The 13,730-nt window shown below is 47.4% G+C and overlaps 1 protein-coding gene across 1 annotated transcript in view; it reads left to right on the forward strand.

The window, feature by feature from the left end:
* Positions 1 to 381: 381 nt before the first annotated feature.
* ACSBG2 (acyl-CoA synthetase bubblegum family member 2) overlaps positions 382 to 13,730 on the forward strand; it is a 37,089-nt gene continuing 23,740 nt past the window's right edge. The window contains exons 1-5 of the mRNA XM_040242082.1: positions 382 to 610; positions 1,526 to 1,614; positions 2,307 to 2,427; positions 6,725 to 6,811; positions 11,056 to 11,205. Of these exons, the coding sequence (XP_040098016.1) occupies positions 425 to 610; positions 1,526 to 1,614; positions 2,307 to 2,427; positions 6,725 to 6,811; positions 11,056 to 11,205 (633 nt within the window). The 5' untranslated portion in view covers positions 382 to 424. The remainder of the gene's footprint in view (positions 611 to 1,525; positions 1,615 to 2,306; positions 2,428 to 6,724; positions 6,812 to 11,055; positions 11,206 to 13,730) is intronic.

Raw genomic sequence — 13,730 nt, forward strand, 5'->3', positions numbered from 1 at the left:
TTTAAAAATGACTCAAATGTTGAAGAGTGAAATGGATGCAGCTTTCTTTGAAATGTGTCAAAAAGGAAGATGGCGTGATGGATGGATAAATAGAGGGATGGCTGGATGTGCTAACAGCTGTAGGATTTGGTGGTGAGTAAGAAGGTGCTTGCTGTACAAATCCAACTTTTTGTACACTTGAAAATTTTCATAATAGACTGTTGGGGGAGGGTAAGGAAGAAATAAATAGAAACAGGGAAGCTTGAGTAGACCAGCACTGACCATGTGATTTCACTAGAAGCTTGGGATTCATTCAGTATCAAAAAAAGAGCCTCCTCCTGCCTCCTGAGTATGAAGTGAATATAAAATATATGCCATCCAACCCCGGTGGTTATTTGCAGTTACCCCTAGGCTGTGGACCATTCACCGAGATGGAGAAGTCCTTATGAGGCTATCAAAACATGGGCCAGGCCACGAGAGCCCCATGACCATCCCTGAATTTTTTTGGGAGTCAATCAACCGATTTGGGTCTTATCCAGCCCTAGCATCAAAGAAGAATGGAAAGTGGGAAGTTCTGAACTACAACCAGTACTATGAGGCTTGTCGGAAGACTGCGAGAGCCATGCTCAAGGTAAGTGCGCTGTTCACTCACTCCTTGGTTTGTTCATCATGTATTAAACCATTCCTTCTATGTGTAAATACATATGGGACAAAATGCACAAGGCACCCCAAGAAAGAAGGTTAACTGGTGAAAATTTTCTTTCGAATCTTTGTCCCCTCTCTATGGAGTGACTGAGTTGGATGTATCTGGTTCAAGATCTCTTGTGAGATTGTAGTCAAGCTACCAGCCCCGGCTACATCATTGGAAGGCTTGACTGAGGTGGGAGGGTCCACGTACGTCTAAAGCATGGCTAGGTCTCGGCAGGAAGCCTCAGTTGCTTCCTCTGTGGAAGGTCCCTGGAGGAGTCAGATCCACAAAGACAGGAAGGATAATAGATGGTGGGGGCCAGGGGCTGGGGAGTCAGTGTTTCATGGGGATAGAGTTTCAGTTTGGGAAGATGAGAAAGTTCTAGAGATGGATGGTAGGGATGGTTGCTTAACAGTGTGAATGTACTTTTTTGGGTCACACTGTGAGGCTTCTGAGATCTTAGTTCCCACAGCAGGGATGAACTTGGGCCCTCAGCACTGAAAGCATGAAGTCCTAACCACTGGACCACTAGGGAATTCCCCTGGATTTGGGGGGTTTTTTTAGGGTAAAGGAGCTTAATACCACTGAGCTGTGCACCTAAAGTTGGTTAGGATGATTAAAAACTAAAATCCATAAAAATTAGAATAAAAAGAGGGTATTAAGTAGAGCGAGGCAAACCAGCCTCTCAAGAGTCACAAAGAAACATCACCCTCTGGATTTCCATCTCAATGTGGGCTCTTCCCCCACGTGACTTCCGAGGGCTCTGGAGACCGCCTTCTGCCAATGAGCGGGTCCCACCTGGAAGCAAACCTCCCGTGTCTCCGTTCTCTGCTTGTCCGTCTGTTTCTGCCTTCCCAGCTGGGCCTGGAGCCGTTCCACTCAGTTGGCATCCTTGGGTTTAACTCCATCGAGTGGTTCCTTGCAGCTCTTGGTGCCATCTTCGCGGGGTAAGATCCTGGGCCCTGGACCCTGTGAATGTTGGGGTGGGGTAGGGGCTGCTGCTCCAGGGGGCTGGCACCCGCACAGGTTTCCACCGAGATATGAGCAGAGAGCCCTAGGCCAGCCAGTGAGAGAGAGACACACACACACACACAGACACACCAGTCATCTGAAATACACTGAAGGACTTGTACAGGTCAGGAATAAAAACACAGACAGATTTTAAATGAGCAGGAAACTAGAAGGGAAGCAGCCAATAAGCACTTGGAAAGCTCCTTGAAGTCATCTGGCAGCAGGGAGATAAAAACCCACCACATAATGGTTGAAAGCAAAAAGAAAAGGTTGTGAGTGAAGGGAACAGGTGGCTGGGGGAGGGGTGGGGGTTCCAAATCCCGCCTCCTATTTACTATGGGACCCTGAACAAGTGACTTCCCTCCCTTGAGCCTCAGTTGCCTTATCTGTAAAATGGGTACTGTGAAGGCTCCACGTCATAGCAACATCACAGGAGTCCATACTCCCATCATCACTGTCATTCCTGTCCTTTCCGTCATTGCCCAGTTGTGGAGGGAGGGAAGCTGGCGGCAGGACTTTAGACTCAGAACCTGACGGCAGGCCCTACCCCCAGACCCTTTCCTCCCCTTCCAGGATGTTCTTGACTCAGGTATGTGGGCACACACATAAGTGTGTTTTCTTTTCCCAGGGGCTTCTGTGTTGGTATTTATGCCACCAACTTTGCGGACGCCTGTGAATATGTCATTACTCATGCCAAAGTGAACATCCTGCTGGTGGAAAATAACGCTCAGTTGCAGAAAATCCTTTCGGTAACAACTGCCCCCACCCCCCCCTACCCCCTGCCCGCTAGCACCCATCACCAAGAGAGAAGGGGTGTATGCAGAGTGGAGGAGTTTACCTTCCAAAGCATATTCTTTTCCTACTTGGCCTCCATTTTTTTGATGTGGACCATTTTTAAAGTCTTTATTGAATTTGTTACAGTACTGCTTGTGTTTTATGTTTTGGTTCTTTTTGGCTGAGGGAAGTATGTGGAATCTTAGCTCCCCGACCAGGGGTCAAACCTGCACCCCCTGCATTGGAAGGTGAAGTCTTAACCCCTGGATCATCAGAGAAGTCCCCTGGGCTTCCGTTTTTTAAAATGCACTTGTGTGTTCTTTCATATACAGTCCACTGTTGATCAGTTTTCTCTTAGAAACGTTATCTTGAGCCTTGCCACGCTTTCAATGTTCATCTCTTAGGATCATCCTCTTTTCTGAAATGCTTTTGTGTTTCTCTTCTGTTTCCTCCCCAAGTCTCACTGCTTCACTGTTTCACTACTTTCTGGTGGATGTCTGGCTCTCCCCCAGGGCTTGTACGTTTGCTTTGGGTTCTTCCTTTCAAGCTGCGTTGAGCTTGTTACATCTTACATTTGATATTAGAAGTTTGGGGGGCAATTTTCCTCTGTTTGCTGTGACTTTTTAGAATTTTTCCTTTGGGTTGTGCTGGGTCTCTGTTGCTGCTTGTGGGTTTTCTCTAGTCGTGGTCAATGGGGGCTGCTCTTTGTTGCAGTGAGGGCTTCTCGTTGTGGCGGCTTCTCTTGTTGTGCAGCATGGGCTTTAGGGCATACAGGCTTCAGTACTTGTGAAGGCTTAGTTGCTCGGCAGTGTGTGGAATCGTCCTCAACCAGGGATTGAACCCATATCCCCTGCGTTGGCAGGCAGATTCTTATCCACTGTATGACCAGGGAACTTCTACGATGACTTTTTGTACTCAGTGAAATCTGACTCCTCTCTGACTCCTTTTTTTTCCTCCTTGCATTATCTTTGTATGGATGCTGGAGAAACATTTCCCATGATTTGTGTTTGAATGATTGCAGTTGTATGAACCAGCTTTTGACAGAAGTATTCTGAAAGTATGGAAGTCCTTCGGAAGAGTGAACCTCCATGGGCAGAGTCATTGCTCAGCCCAAGAAGCACTGTGACTATTTCTTTCTTCCCTTCTTTCCTTCTGTATCTTTTTTTTGGCCACACCATGCAGCATGTGGGATCTTAGTTCCCCAACCGGGGGTCAAACACACATCCTGTGCATTGGGAATATGGCGTCTTAACAACTGGACCACCAAGGAAGCCCTCTGACTGTTTCTTTAATACCCTATTCCATTTCTCCTGTGTTACACGTTTCATATTTCTGAAGTTGAGATTCAAGTCTTGCCATCAGTGCCAAAGACAGTATCCTCTGAACATCAAGGGTGTTTGCCCACATATGAACTTCACTGAGACTAGGGTAGATTCACCAGACTCAATGAAATCCAGCCTGACTTCGTGAAAGTGGACATTTTGTGCCACCAGGCCTCCTTCAATGCAAAACCTAACTCCTGAGCTGGTTCAGGAAGCACAGACTTCTACTTTCTGGTTGTCTGTTTTTTTTTTTTTTTTTTTGGCTGCACCACGTGGTATGTGGGATCTTAGTTCCCTGACCAGGCATTGAACCTGTGGCCCCTGCAGTGGAAGCGTGGAGTCTTAACCACTGGACTGCCAGGAAAGTCCCCAGAATTCTACTTTCTGAAATTGCTTTCTGAAGCCATGCTTCTTTGGTTCCTGGTACTCAATTTGTGTCCTGTCTGTCCTGCTCATAGCAGAATGCACTGCTTGCGAGGTGACTGGTGATGAGTGAGAGTAGGGCCGTTTTCCTCCTTGCCGTGAATACAGGCTTCTGATTTGCGTTTTCCCACTGTTAGAAAATGCTTCGTGTTCCATCCTTCCCCTGCAGCCACCTCGCTGCTATGACTTCCAGTCCTTGGTCTGGTATCTTCAACCCCACAGGCATAAAGCAGTATCTGAATTATTTCCATCTCCTAGTTTCACTTCCCAGGTGGCTCAGTGGTAAAGAATCTGTCTGCCAATGCCCCAAATGCAGGAGACATGAGTTCAATCCCTGGGATGGGAAGATCCCCTGGAGAAGGAAATGGCAACCTACTCCGGGATTCTTGCCTAGAGAATCCCATGGACAGAGGAGCCTGGCGGGCTACAGCCCATGGGGTGGGGGAGATTTGGATATGACTGAGCAGGCACACAGACACTGAGTCTGACCAAAGTGGCAGTTTGCGGAAGACTGTTGTTCTGGTTGCTCTGAGTGAGACTCAGAGCCAGGCTCCTCCCAAACTGCATGTTCAGGTCCACTTGGAAATCTTTCTTTCTTGGTGATGTTCACAGCCTGTAACCCTCCAGGGCTTCCTTCTTCCTTCAGAATAAACCACAGACTCCTCACCATCACTTCCCCAGGGCATGGCCTCCTGGTCCTCATGCCCTTTCCTGCCTCCTCCCCTGGAACTCTTCCCTTCCACCCTCACTCCAGATCATCCTGGACTGTTTACATCCCTCAAGCATGCCAGCCACTGCCTGCTTCAGGTTTTTTGGATGTCTGTTCCTTCTCTCTCTGGAAAACTCTTGTCCAGATGTGAAAAGCACTGCTGTCATCTTTTCTCTCCAGCCCATGGCAGAGACTTGGCTATAATCAGCATTCTTGACGCTGGAAGTGACATCTGCATTGCATTGGTAGGAATTGCCACAGACACAAATGTCCTCCCCTTGCATGAACAACCAGATTCTTGCAGGGGACAAGAATCCCCTGAACCTTACAGTTGTAGGTTTAGATGGAGTGTTCGGAACCTGCCCAGGTTCTGGCCACCTTCATGGAGAATTTCTGTGGCCTGATGCCAGCTAGAAGTTTGGCTGGATCTTGGCTGCGTAGCTCAAGGTGCCAAGAGAGGAGAAGCCAAGAGGGTTGTCCTTTGACTCACCAACTGAGGGGCACAACTCAGTGCAGCAGAACTCAGGGAGCTGTTGCCCTCAGCCCTCTTCAATGGTTGGGGTCTACTGATACCAACCACAAAGAATTTAGCAGTCCTAAGACCAGGTTGCTTAGTATCAGTCATGGCACAGAGCCAAGTTTTACGGTGTGGCCAGGGAAGGGAAAGAGGTAGGGGTCCCTGTGGGAGAGAGCTTAGGACACGGTCTCCTGGGCCGTGTTATCCTGAGGTCCATGCATAAATTTGACTGTGTGGATCACAACAAACTGTGGAAAATTCTTAAAGTGATCAGAATACCAGACCACCTAACCTGCCTCCTGAGAAACCTGTATGCAGGTCAAGAAGCAACAGTTAGAACCAGACATGGAACAATGGACTGGTTCAAAATTGGGAAAGGAGTACATCAAGGCTGTATATTATCACCGTGCTTATTCAACTTATATGCCAAGTACCTCATGCGAAATGCCAGGCTGGATGAAGCTCAAGCTAGAATCAAGATTGCTGGGGAAAATAGCAATAACCTCAGATATGCAGCTGACACCACCTTAATGACAAAATGAATAGGAACTAAAAAGCCTCTTAATGAAAGTGAAAGAGAGTGAAAAGGCTGGCTTAAACTCAATGTTCAAAAAACAAAAATCATGACACCCGGTCCCATCATTTCATGGCAAATAGATGTGGAAAGACTGGAAAGGGTGACAGACTTTATTTTCTTGGGCTCCATAATCACTGGGGATGGTGATGGCAGCTATGAAATTAAAAGATGCTTGCTCCTTGGAAGAAAAGCTATGACAAACCTAGACAGCTTATTAAAAAAGCAGAGACATCACTTTGCTGACAAAGGTCTGTATAGTCAAAGCTATTGTTTTTCCAGTAGTCATGTATGGATGTGAGAGTTGAACTATAAAGAAGGCTGATGACCAAAGAATTGATGCTTTCAAATTTGTGGTGCCTGAGAAGACTCTTGGGAGTCCCTTGGACTGCAAGGAGATCAAACCAGTTAATCCTAAAGGAAATCAACCCTGAATATTCATTGAAAGGACTGATGCTGAGGCTGAAGCTCCAATCCTTTGGCCACCTGATGCAAAGGGCAGACTCACTGGAAAGGCCCTGATCCTGGGAAAGATTGAGGGCAAGAGGAGAAGGGGGCTACAGAGGATGAGATGGTTGGATGGCCTCATCGACTCAATGGACATGAGTTTGAGCAAACTTAGGGCGACAGTGAAGGACAGGGAAGCCTGGCGAGCTACAGTCCATGAGGTTGCAAAGAGTCCTACATGACTGAGCGACTGAACAACAAACGCACAACTTTCTTTCAGATTCCGAGCAACAGGATGGAGACCCTAAAAGCGATCGTTCAGTACAAGCCGCCCGTGGACGACAGCAAATGTGAAAACCTGTACTCTGTAAGTGTCAACAAAGGAGAGGACCGGGCCTTAAAGGGAAGGAGGGCACGGCAAAGGAAGTGGGTGGTGAGCAAGGGGGAGGGCGGGGCCGCACAAAGGAAATGAGTGAGGACTCAAGGGAACTGGGTCGTGAGCAACAGAAGTGGGTAGTTGCAGTGGTAGTTTAGTTGCTAAGTCGTGTCCAACTCCTTGCAACTCTATGGACTGCAGCCTGCCAGACTCCTCTATCCATGGGATTTTTCAGGCAAGAATACTGAATGGGTTGCCATTTCCTTCTCCAGGGAATCTTCCCAACCCAGGAATCGAACCTGTGTCTCCTGCATTGCAGGCAGATTCTTTACCGACTGAGTTAGGAGGGAAGCCCACAGAAGTGGGTGGGGACTCAACCACCACTGAGTGGTGGGCAAGGGAGAAGACGAGGCCTCACAAGAGAAGGGGGTGAGGCTTTTGAGAGAAATTTTTTGTGCCACGAAGGGTCTGATTTCCCGGAAGGTGTCTGTTCTGGTAATTTATTTATGTGTAACAAATCACCCCCAAAATTGGTGGCATAAGACAGTACCAATCATTTTATTATTAGTTGTTTTTTTTTTTCCATAGCATTAGCGTAACTGAGGATTTCCTTGGTGGCACAGTGGTAAAGAATCTGCCTGCCAGTGCAGGAGATGTGGGTTTGATCCCTGGGCGGGGAAGATCCCCTAGAGTAGGAAACGGCAACCCACTGCAGTGTTCTTGCCTGGAAAAATCCCATGGACAGAGAATACTGGTGAGCTAAAGTCCATTGAGTCGCAGAGTGGGACAGACTGAGAGCATGCATGCCCACACACAGCGTAACTGAAAAAATTCTGCAGCACTGAAAATAAGATGTGTTGGAACTCACAAATTAAGTTTAAATATTTAATTTATATTCAAGTCAGAATTTATTATAAATTTACTTTCCCGGCTCTCACAGATGCAAAGTCATCAGTATCTTTATTAAAACCATTAGCCATTTTTAATATATGAAAATACACATACCAGGGGCACCCATTTTTGCTATGGCTTGGACCAACAGCCCTGTTGGAGCCTGCCTTTTTCTTTTTTTTTCAAATTTTGATGTTTCATCCATCAGAGATTTGCTTTTTGATATTGACTTTTAAAATATTGCATTGAAATATTATTTATCTTGATAACAAGCTTTTTTTGGGGGGGGGAAATTCCCTAAAAAAATTGCACTCAAAGAGAAGCCCCTGGTCTGCAGTCTGGTCCTGACTCTGCACCTGGGACTCCTCCAGCACCTTTCTCTTTTTCTGCTTCTGCGATGTCTTCAGGACCTGTGGGCTTGTTTGGTAGCTCAGATCTCCACAGAGAATGTTTTTTTGTTTGTTTTGTTGTTGTTTTTGCCATGCTGGGCAGGATGGCGGGGATCTTTATTCCCTGACCAGGGATGGAACCTCCGCCCCCTGCAGTAGAAGGAAGCTCAGAGTCTTTAACCACTGGACCACCGGGAAAGTCTCCAGAGAGAATGTTTTGAGGAGAGAAATATCCAGGCAGAAGCTGTCCTGCCTTGAATGACTTATTCTTGGAAGTAGCATGTCGAGGCCAAGCTGCAGACCAGAGTCCACCTCTTACTGAGGGAGGGACAGGGCCCCTGAAGACTGTGTGACATCAAACAGGTCGCATTCTATTTTTTTTTTTTTGCAAATTCAGTCTGCCTCAGGGCCTTCTAGAGTCAGAAAATGCTTGAGTGCAAGCAACAGAGACCCACTTAAGCCAAAAGAGAGGGTTTGGGTCTTGTTTCTAAGCATACAAGAAGTTAACTCACAGAAGTCAGGGCAGGAGGTCTGTGAGGGACCAGCCCAGGCTCCTGTTGTTAACGTTCCTGAGATCAGGCCATCAAACCCATGATCCAAATCAGAAGTCCTAACATGTCATGGAATTTATTTGGTTTTCCCTCCACTCAAGTGGGAGGAAAGATGACAGTGATCCTTTCTGGCCGAAACACTCGCCAGCTCGAACACCTTTCAGAAGACCTTAGAATATTAAGACCAGGATGATAACTAAGTAAGACAACTGATCAGAATCACAGACCTTTCAGAGGTTAAATAAAAGTGACCATCATGGCAACAAGATCTTAAGTCTGGATAAGTTGTTAGAAACAGTATTTACAGCAGGGTTTCTCAGCCTCACTGGATATTCGAGGTGGGTATTTTTTTTCTTTTGAACTTGCTATTTCGTATTAGGATATAGCCAATTAATAATATTGTGATAGTTTCAGGTAAACAGTGAAGGGACTCAGCCATACATAAACATGTATCCATTCTCCCCAAAACTCCCCTCCCATCCAGCTGCCACATAACACTGAGCAGAGTTCAGGGTGGATAATTCTTCATTGTGGGGGCTGTCCTGTGCATTTTTAGGTGTTAAGGAGCAACCCTGGCCTCCCTCCACCTACTACATCCTAGTTGAAACAATCACAAATATCCTCAGATATTGCCTAGGTCCTCTGGCGGGGGGCGGGGGGGGGATGGGCAAAATTGCCCCTACAGATTAGGTATCTACTTCTCTGCCAGGGCGAGTAGAACCTCCTATTTTTAGATTCAGTTTAGGAATACATTCATTAGAACTGAGAGAAAAAGGAAATGCCTGGGAAATTAGAAGGTGAAATTTGAGGGCAAGGGGATGACAGAAGACCATTAACTGGGCAGGTGGTGATGCCTGGAGTTGGACTCGGGACAAATTCCAGATTTCCAATGGAGGACTGGATTGGACCGGGTTGGGTCTAGTGTCTATGTGACCCCATCATTTGTGGCCATGGGAGGATGAGGTCCTGCACCTGCCATTAGGGGGAGCATCCTTTTGATGGGGGGTCTTGGGGCATTTCTCAGAGAAAGGACAGGGTCCCTCCAAAGGTCTGTGTGACTGCTCCTCTCACCATCACTCTACCCTGTTAGAGATGCTCTGGTGAAAAGTCCTTCCCTTTTGGATGGGGCCAGCATTGCCCTGTCAGGTAGCAGTAAATGCTGGCCATTTCTGGAGGACATGGAGAGCCCTCTATTTTGCAGACAGGACACTGTCCTCCTCCAGAGCCTCACTGGAGGGTCAGAGACAGCATTTTTGCAGTTCTTATGTGAAATTCGGTTCATATAGCCTCACAGTTCCTTGTGAGGCATCAAATTCTAAGGCAGTTAAGAGCACAGGCTCTGGACTCTTGGGTTAAAATGCTAGCTCCTCTGTTTACTTAATGTGTGACCCTGGGCAGGTAACTTACCGCCTCTGAACCTCAGCTTCTTCATCTGCCAGAGGGAGATGATGTATGTCTTATCACTAAGGATATCTTTGGTGGCAAGTGATAATAGCCTAACCCCAAATGGCATAAGCTTCCAAGATCATTTGTTAACCCATGCACAGCTGGAACCAGGAGCTCAAATAACATTCCCAAGGCTCCATTTGGTGGCGAAGTGGTAAAGAAGCTGCTTGCCAGTGCAGGAGACATAAGAGACGTGGGTTCAATCCCTGGGTCAGGAAGATCCCCTGGAGAGGAAATGGTAACCCACTCCAGTATTCATGCCTGGAGAATCCCCATGGACAGAGGAGACTGGTGGCTATAGTCCATTGGTTACAGAGTCAGACACAACTGAAATGACTTAGGCTCCATTTTGCTCTCCACGAACCTTGCTTCCCTCTAGTCCTGAGACAGTCCAGCAGCTCCTCAGGTTACCTCATGTTCAGATGACCCATTCATGTCCCAGCACTTCCAGCCAAAGCCCTGACCTTCACTGTGATTGGAGCACCTGAGGTCACATGTCCAGGACCAGTCCAATCACTGTGGCCCAGGCAGATGGGACCTTCTAGCTTAAGCCAATCAGGATGGCCTTCAGTTCCATCAATCTGATCACTAAGTTTGAGGTGCCAAGTGGAATCTGGAAAGGCAGAGAACAAATGATCCTGAACTCTGCTGTTCTAAGCATTTTACACATAGTGACTCATTTACTGCTTCGAACAACCCAAAGAGTTGGGCCTTGACATCATCCCCATTTTACCTATGAGGAAACTGAGGCTGAGGTGCTTGAGTAGCCTGCCCAGGAAGTGGAGGAGAAGCAGGTGTCTCAGGGCCTCTGTATGAAGTACCCTTCCTCCTGCTGGGAATCATCCTTCCAGGGCAGCTGGTGAGGCAAGACCTGACTGGGGAAGGGGAACACCTGGTGTGCCGGGGGCCCCCTTACACCCTTGAGCCGCCACCCTCTGCTGGTCTTTTCTTTCCATAGTGGGATGACTTTCTAGAACTTGGCAGTAGCATTCCCGATGCCCAGCTGGACCAGATCATCGAAAGCCAGAAGGCCAATCAGTGTGCCGTGATCATCTATACTTCTGGGACCACGGGCCAACCCAAGGGGGTGATGCTCAGCCATGACAATGTAAGTGCTGTCTCTGCTGATGGGGTTGGACTCTGCAGCCTCCAGGGTCTCGATGCCTTGGGACAGAGGCCTTCAGACTGCTTTTGTTCTTGACCCACAGGAGCACAGTGGTGTTTAGGAGCACAGTGGCATGGGGGACCTTGATCTGTGGGGCAGAGAGACTTAAGGTTGGGGCAGCATAGTGCAGGGGTTGAGATCAGGGACTCTGCAGGAGACCTGGCTCTATGATCTTAGGCAACACATCCAGGATCTCTAAGCCTTGGTTTCCTCATCTGTAAAATGGGTGTGATGTAACAGTCCCTGCCTCCTGGGACAGTGTTTGAGCTCAGAACCATGCTTGATAAAATAAGTATGTGAAAGAGCAGTGTAAACACTGAGTTTCAGGGGATAAAGCAGGAGCTGATGTTTTAGTTACTTGAGGAAGGCTCTGTGTTTGGGGAAAATGCATGTATGTCTGAGTGGAGTCCAAAACTGATGGTAAGTTAGGTCTCTGGTAGGAAAGAATAGGGGAATCCACGCTAAAAGATCCTATTTATATAAAACCCTAGAAAGGGACTTCCCTGGCAGTCCAGTGGTTAAGAGTCCACCTGCCAATGCAGGGGACACAGATTCAGTACCTGGTCTGGGAAGATACCACATGCAGAAGGGCACCTAAGCCTGAGTGCAGCAACTACTGAGCTGACATGCTGTCGAGCCCACGAGAGAAGCCAACAAGAGAAGCCACCGCAACGAGACGTCCACGCACCACAATGAAGAGCAGTCCCTGCTCGCTGCAATCAGAGAAAGCCCATGTGTAGCACAAAGACCCAGTGCAGCCGTACATTAATTAAAAAATAAATTAGAAAGTGAATACAATGACCTAACTGTAATTTAAAACTGTAACTAAATAAAAGATCCTGTTTATATAAAACCCTAGAAATGGAATTCCTAGGCAGTCCAGTGGTTAGGATCTGTGTGCCACTCCCAAGAGCCCAAGTTCAAACTCTGGTCAGGAAAATACTCCTGTGTGATGAAAACCCTAGAAAATGCAAACTTGTCTACGGGAACCAAAAGCAGATGGTGGCTGCTTGGGATGGCAAAAGGGAGGCATGACAAAGGGCGATGGGGACAGGGAACATTCACCATTTCAATGGTGGGGATGGCTGCAGAGCTGCATGTATAGGTCACTATGCACCAACTTGTACAGCCCGAATGCAGGTGGTTCCCTGCATGTCAATTACACCTTGATAAAGCTGTTGTTTGTTTTTCCCTAAAGAACAAGAAAGGCAGTGATGGTTCATTTCTGTTGCATGCCTGTGATATGCCAGGGTCCATCCCGAGAGTTTTACACTTTGTAAATCCTCCTGGTGATTCTATGATTCTATCTGTTCTATCAGGTGGCCGCTGTTTCTACAGATGAGAAAACTGAAGCCCAGAGAGGTTAAAATGCTGGGTCCAGGTCACACAACAAGCAGCATGGCAGAGCCAGGATCTGAACTCCGGCAGGCTAGAGTCACAGTCCACATTTTCACCTACACTGTTGATCTATGTGGCTAAGGTGTAAAGATCCTTAAAGATGCGATCACTATAAATATGCTGAAGCCAGCTGAAGAACAGTACGCAGAGCACAGGCGGTTTTTGTTAAAAATTGAAAAATGAAGCGACCGATGTACAAGCCTGTAAGCTTTCAAAGTAGAAAAGTGTCTGGCAGGACGTACACCCAACACATACACTCCCCTTTGTGAGTCAGAAAGACTGCTAGTTCTACAATGAAGCATTTCTTACTTAAATTTTTGGCTGCACGAGGTCTTAGTTGCAGCATGTCAGATCTTGTTCCCTGACCAGGGATTGAACCTGGGCCCTCTACACTGTGAGCACAGAGTCTTAGCCCCTGGACTAGCAGGGACGTCCCAGCGTTTCTACTTTATGAGCTTTTTGCACCAACCCAGCTTAAGAGTTGGCAGTACACACTGGCTTTTGCTCTGGCTATTCCCTCTGCATGGAATTCTTTTTCCTAGAGACCAATTTGGCTTCCTCTTTCACCTCCTTGGGGGTCCCTGCTCAAATGTTACTGCCTCTGAGAAGTCCTCCCTGACTTTCATGTTCAAAACAGCAAATAAAAATAAACCACCCCATCAGTCCCTGATCCCCTCTAGCTACTGTTTTCCGTGCACTGACATATTATATACAGTCACATGTTTATCGTGAACATCAGCTCCTTGAGGGCAGCGGCAGTCTGTTGGGTTCACTGCTGTGTCTCCAGTGGTTGGTATACAGGAGGCTTCAATCCATTTTGTGGACTGAAATGAATGAAGAGGGTCTGAGGAAGCCCACCCTGGCCAGCGTTCATACTCCTAGTGGCTTCATGTCTGCCGAGATCATCTCCTTGAAGACAGCTGATGAACGCCGAGCTCTTGGAGCAAGTCTGCCTAGATCTTCATCCTGGCTCCCCCATTTGCTAGTTGTGTGACCTGAGAAAACTCCCTTAACTTCTCTGGGCTTCAGTTTGCCCACCTGTGAAATGGAGACAAGAACAGTTGATAGCT

The sequence above is a fragment of the Oryx dammah genome, unplaced genomic scaffold (genome assembly GCF_014754425.2).
Source record: "Oryx dammah isolate SB20612 unplaced genomic scaffold, SCBI_Odam_1.1 HiC_scaffold_5, whole genome shotgun sequence".
NCBI classification, from domain to species: domain Eukaryota; kingdom Metazoa; phylum Chordata; class Mammalia; order Artiodactyla; family Bovidae; genus Oryx; species Oryx dammah.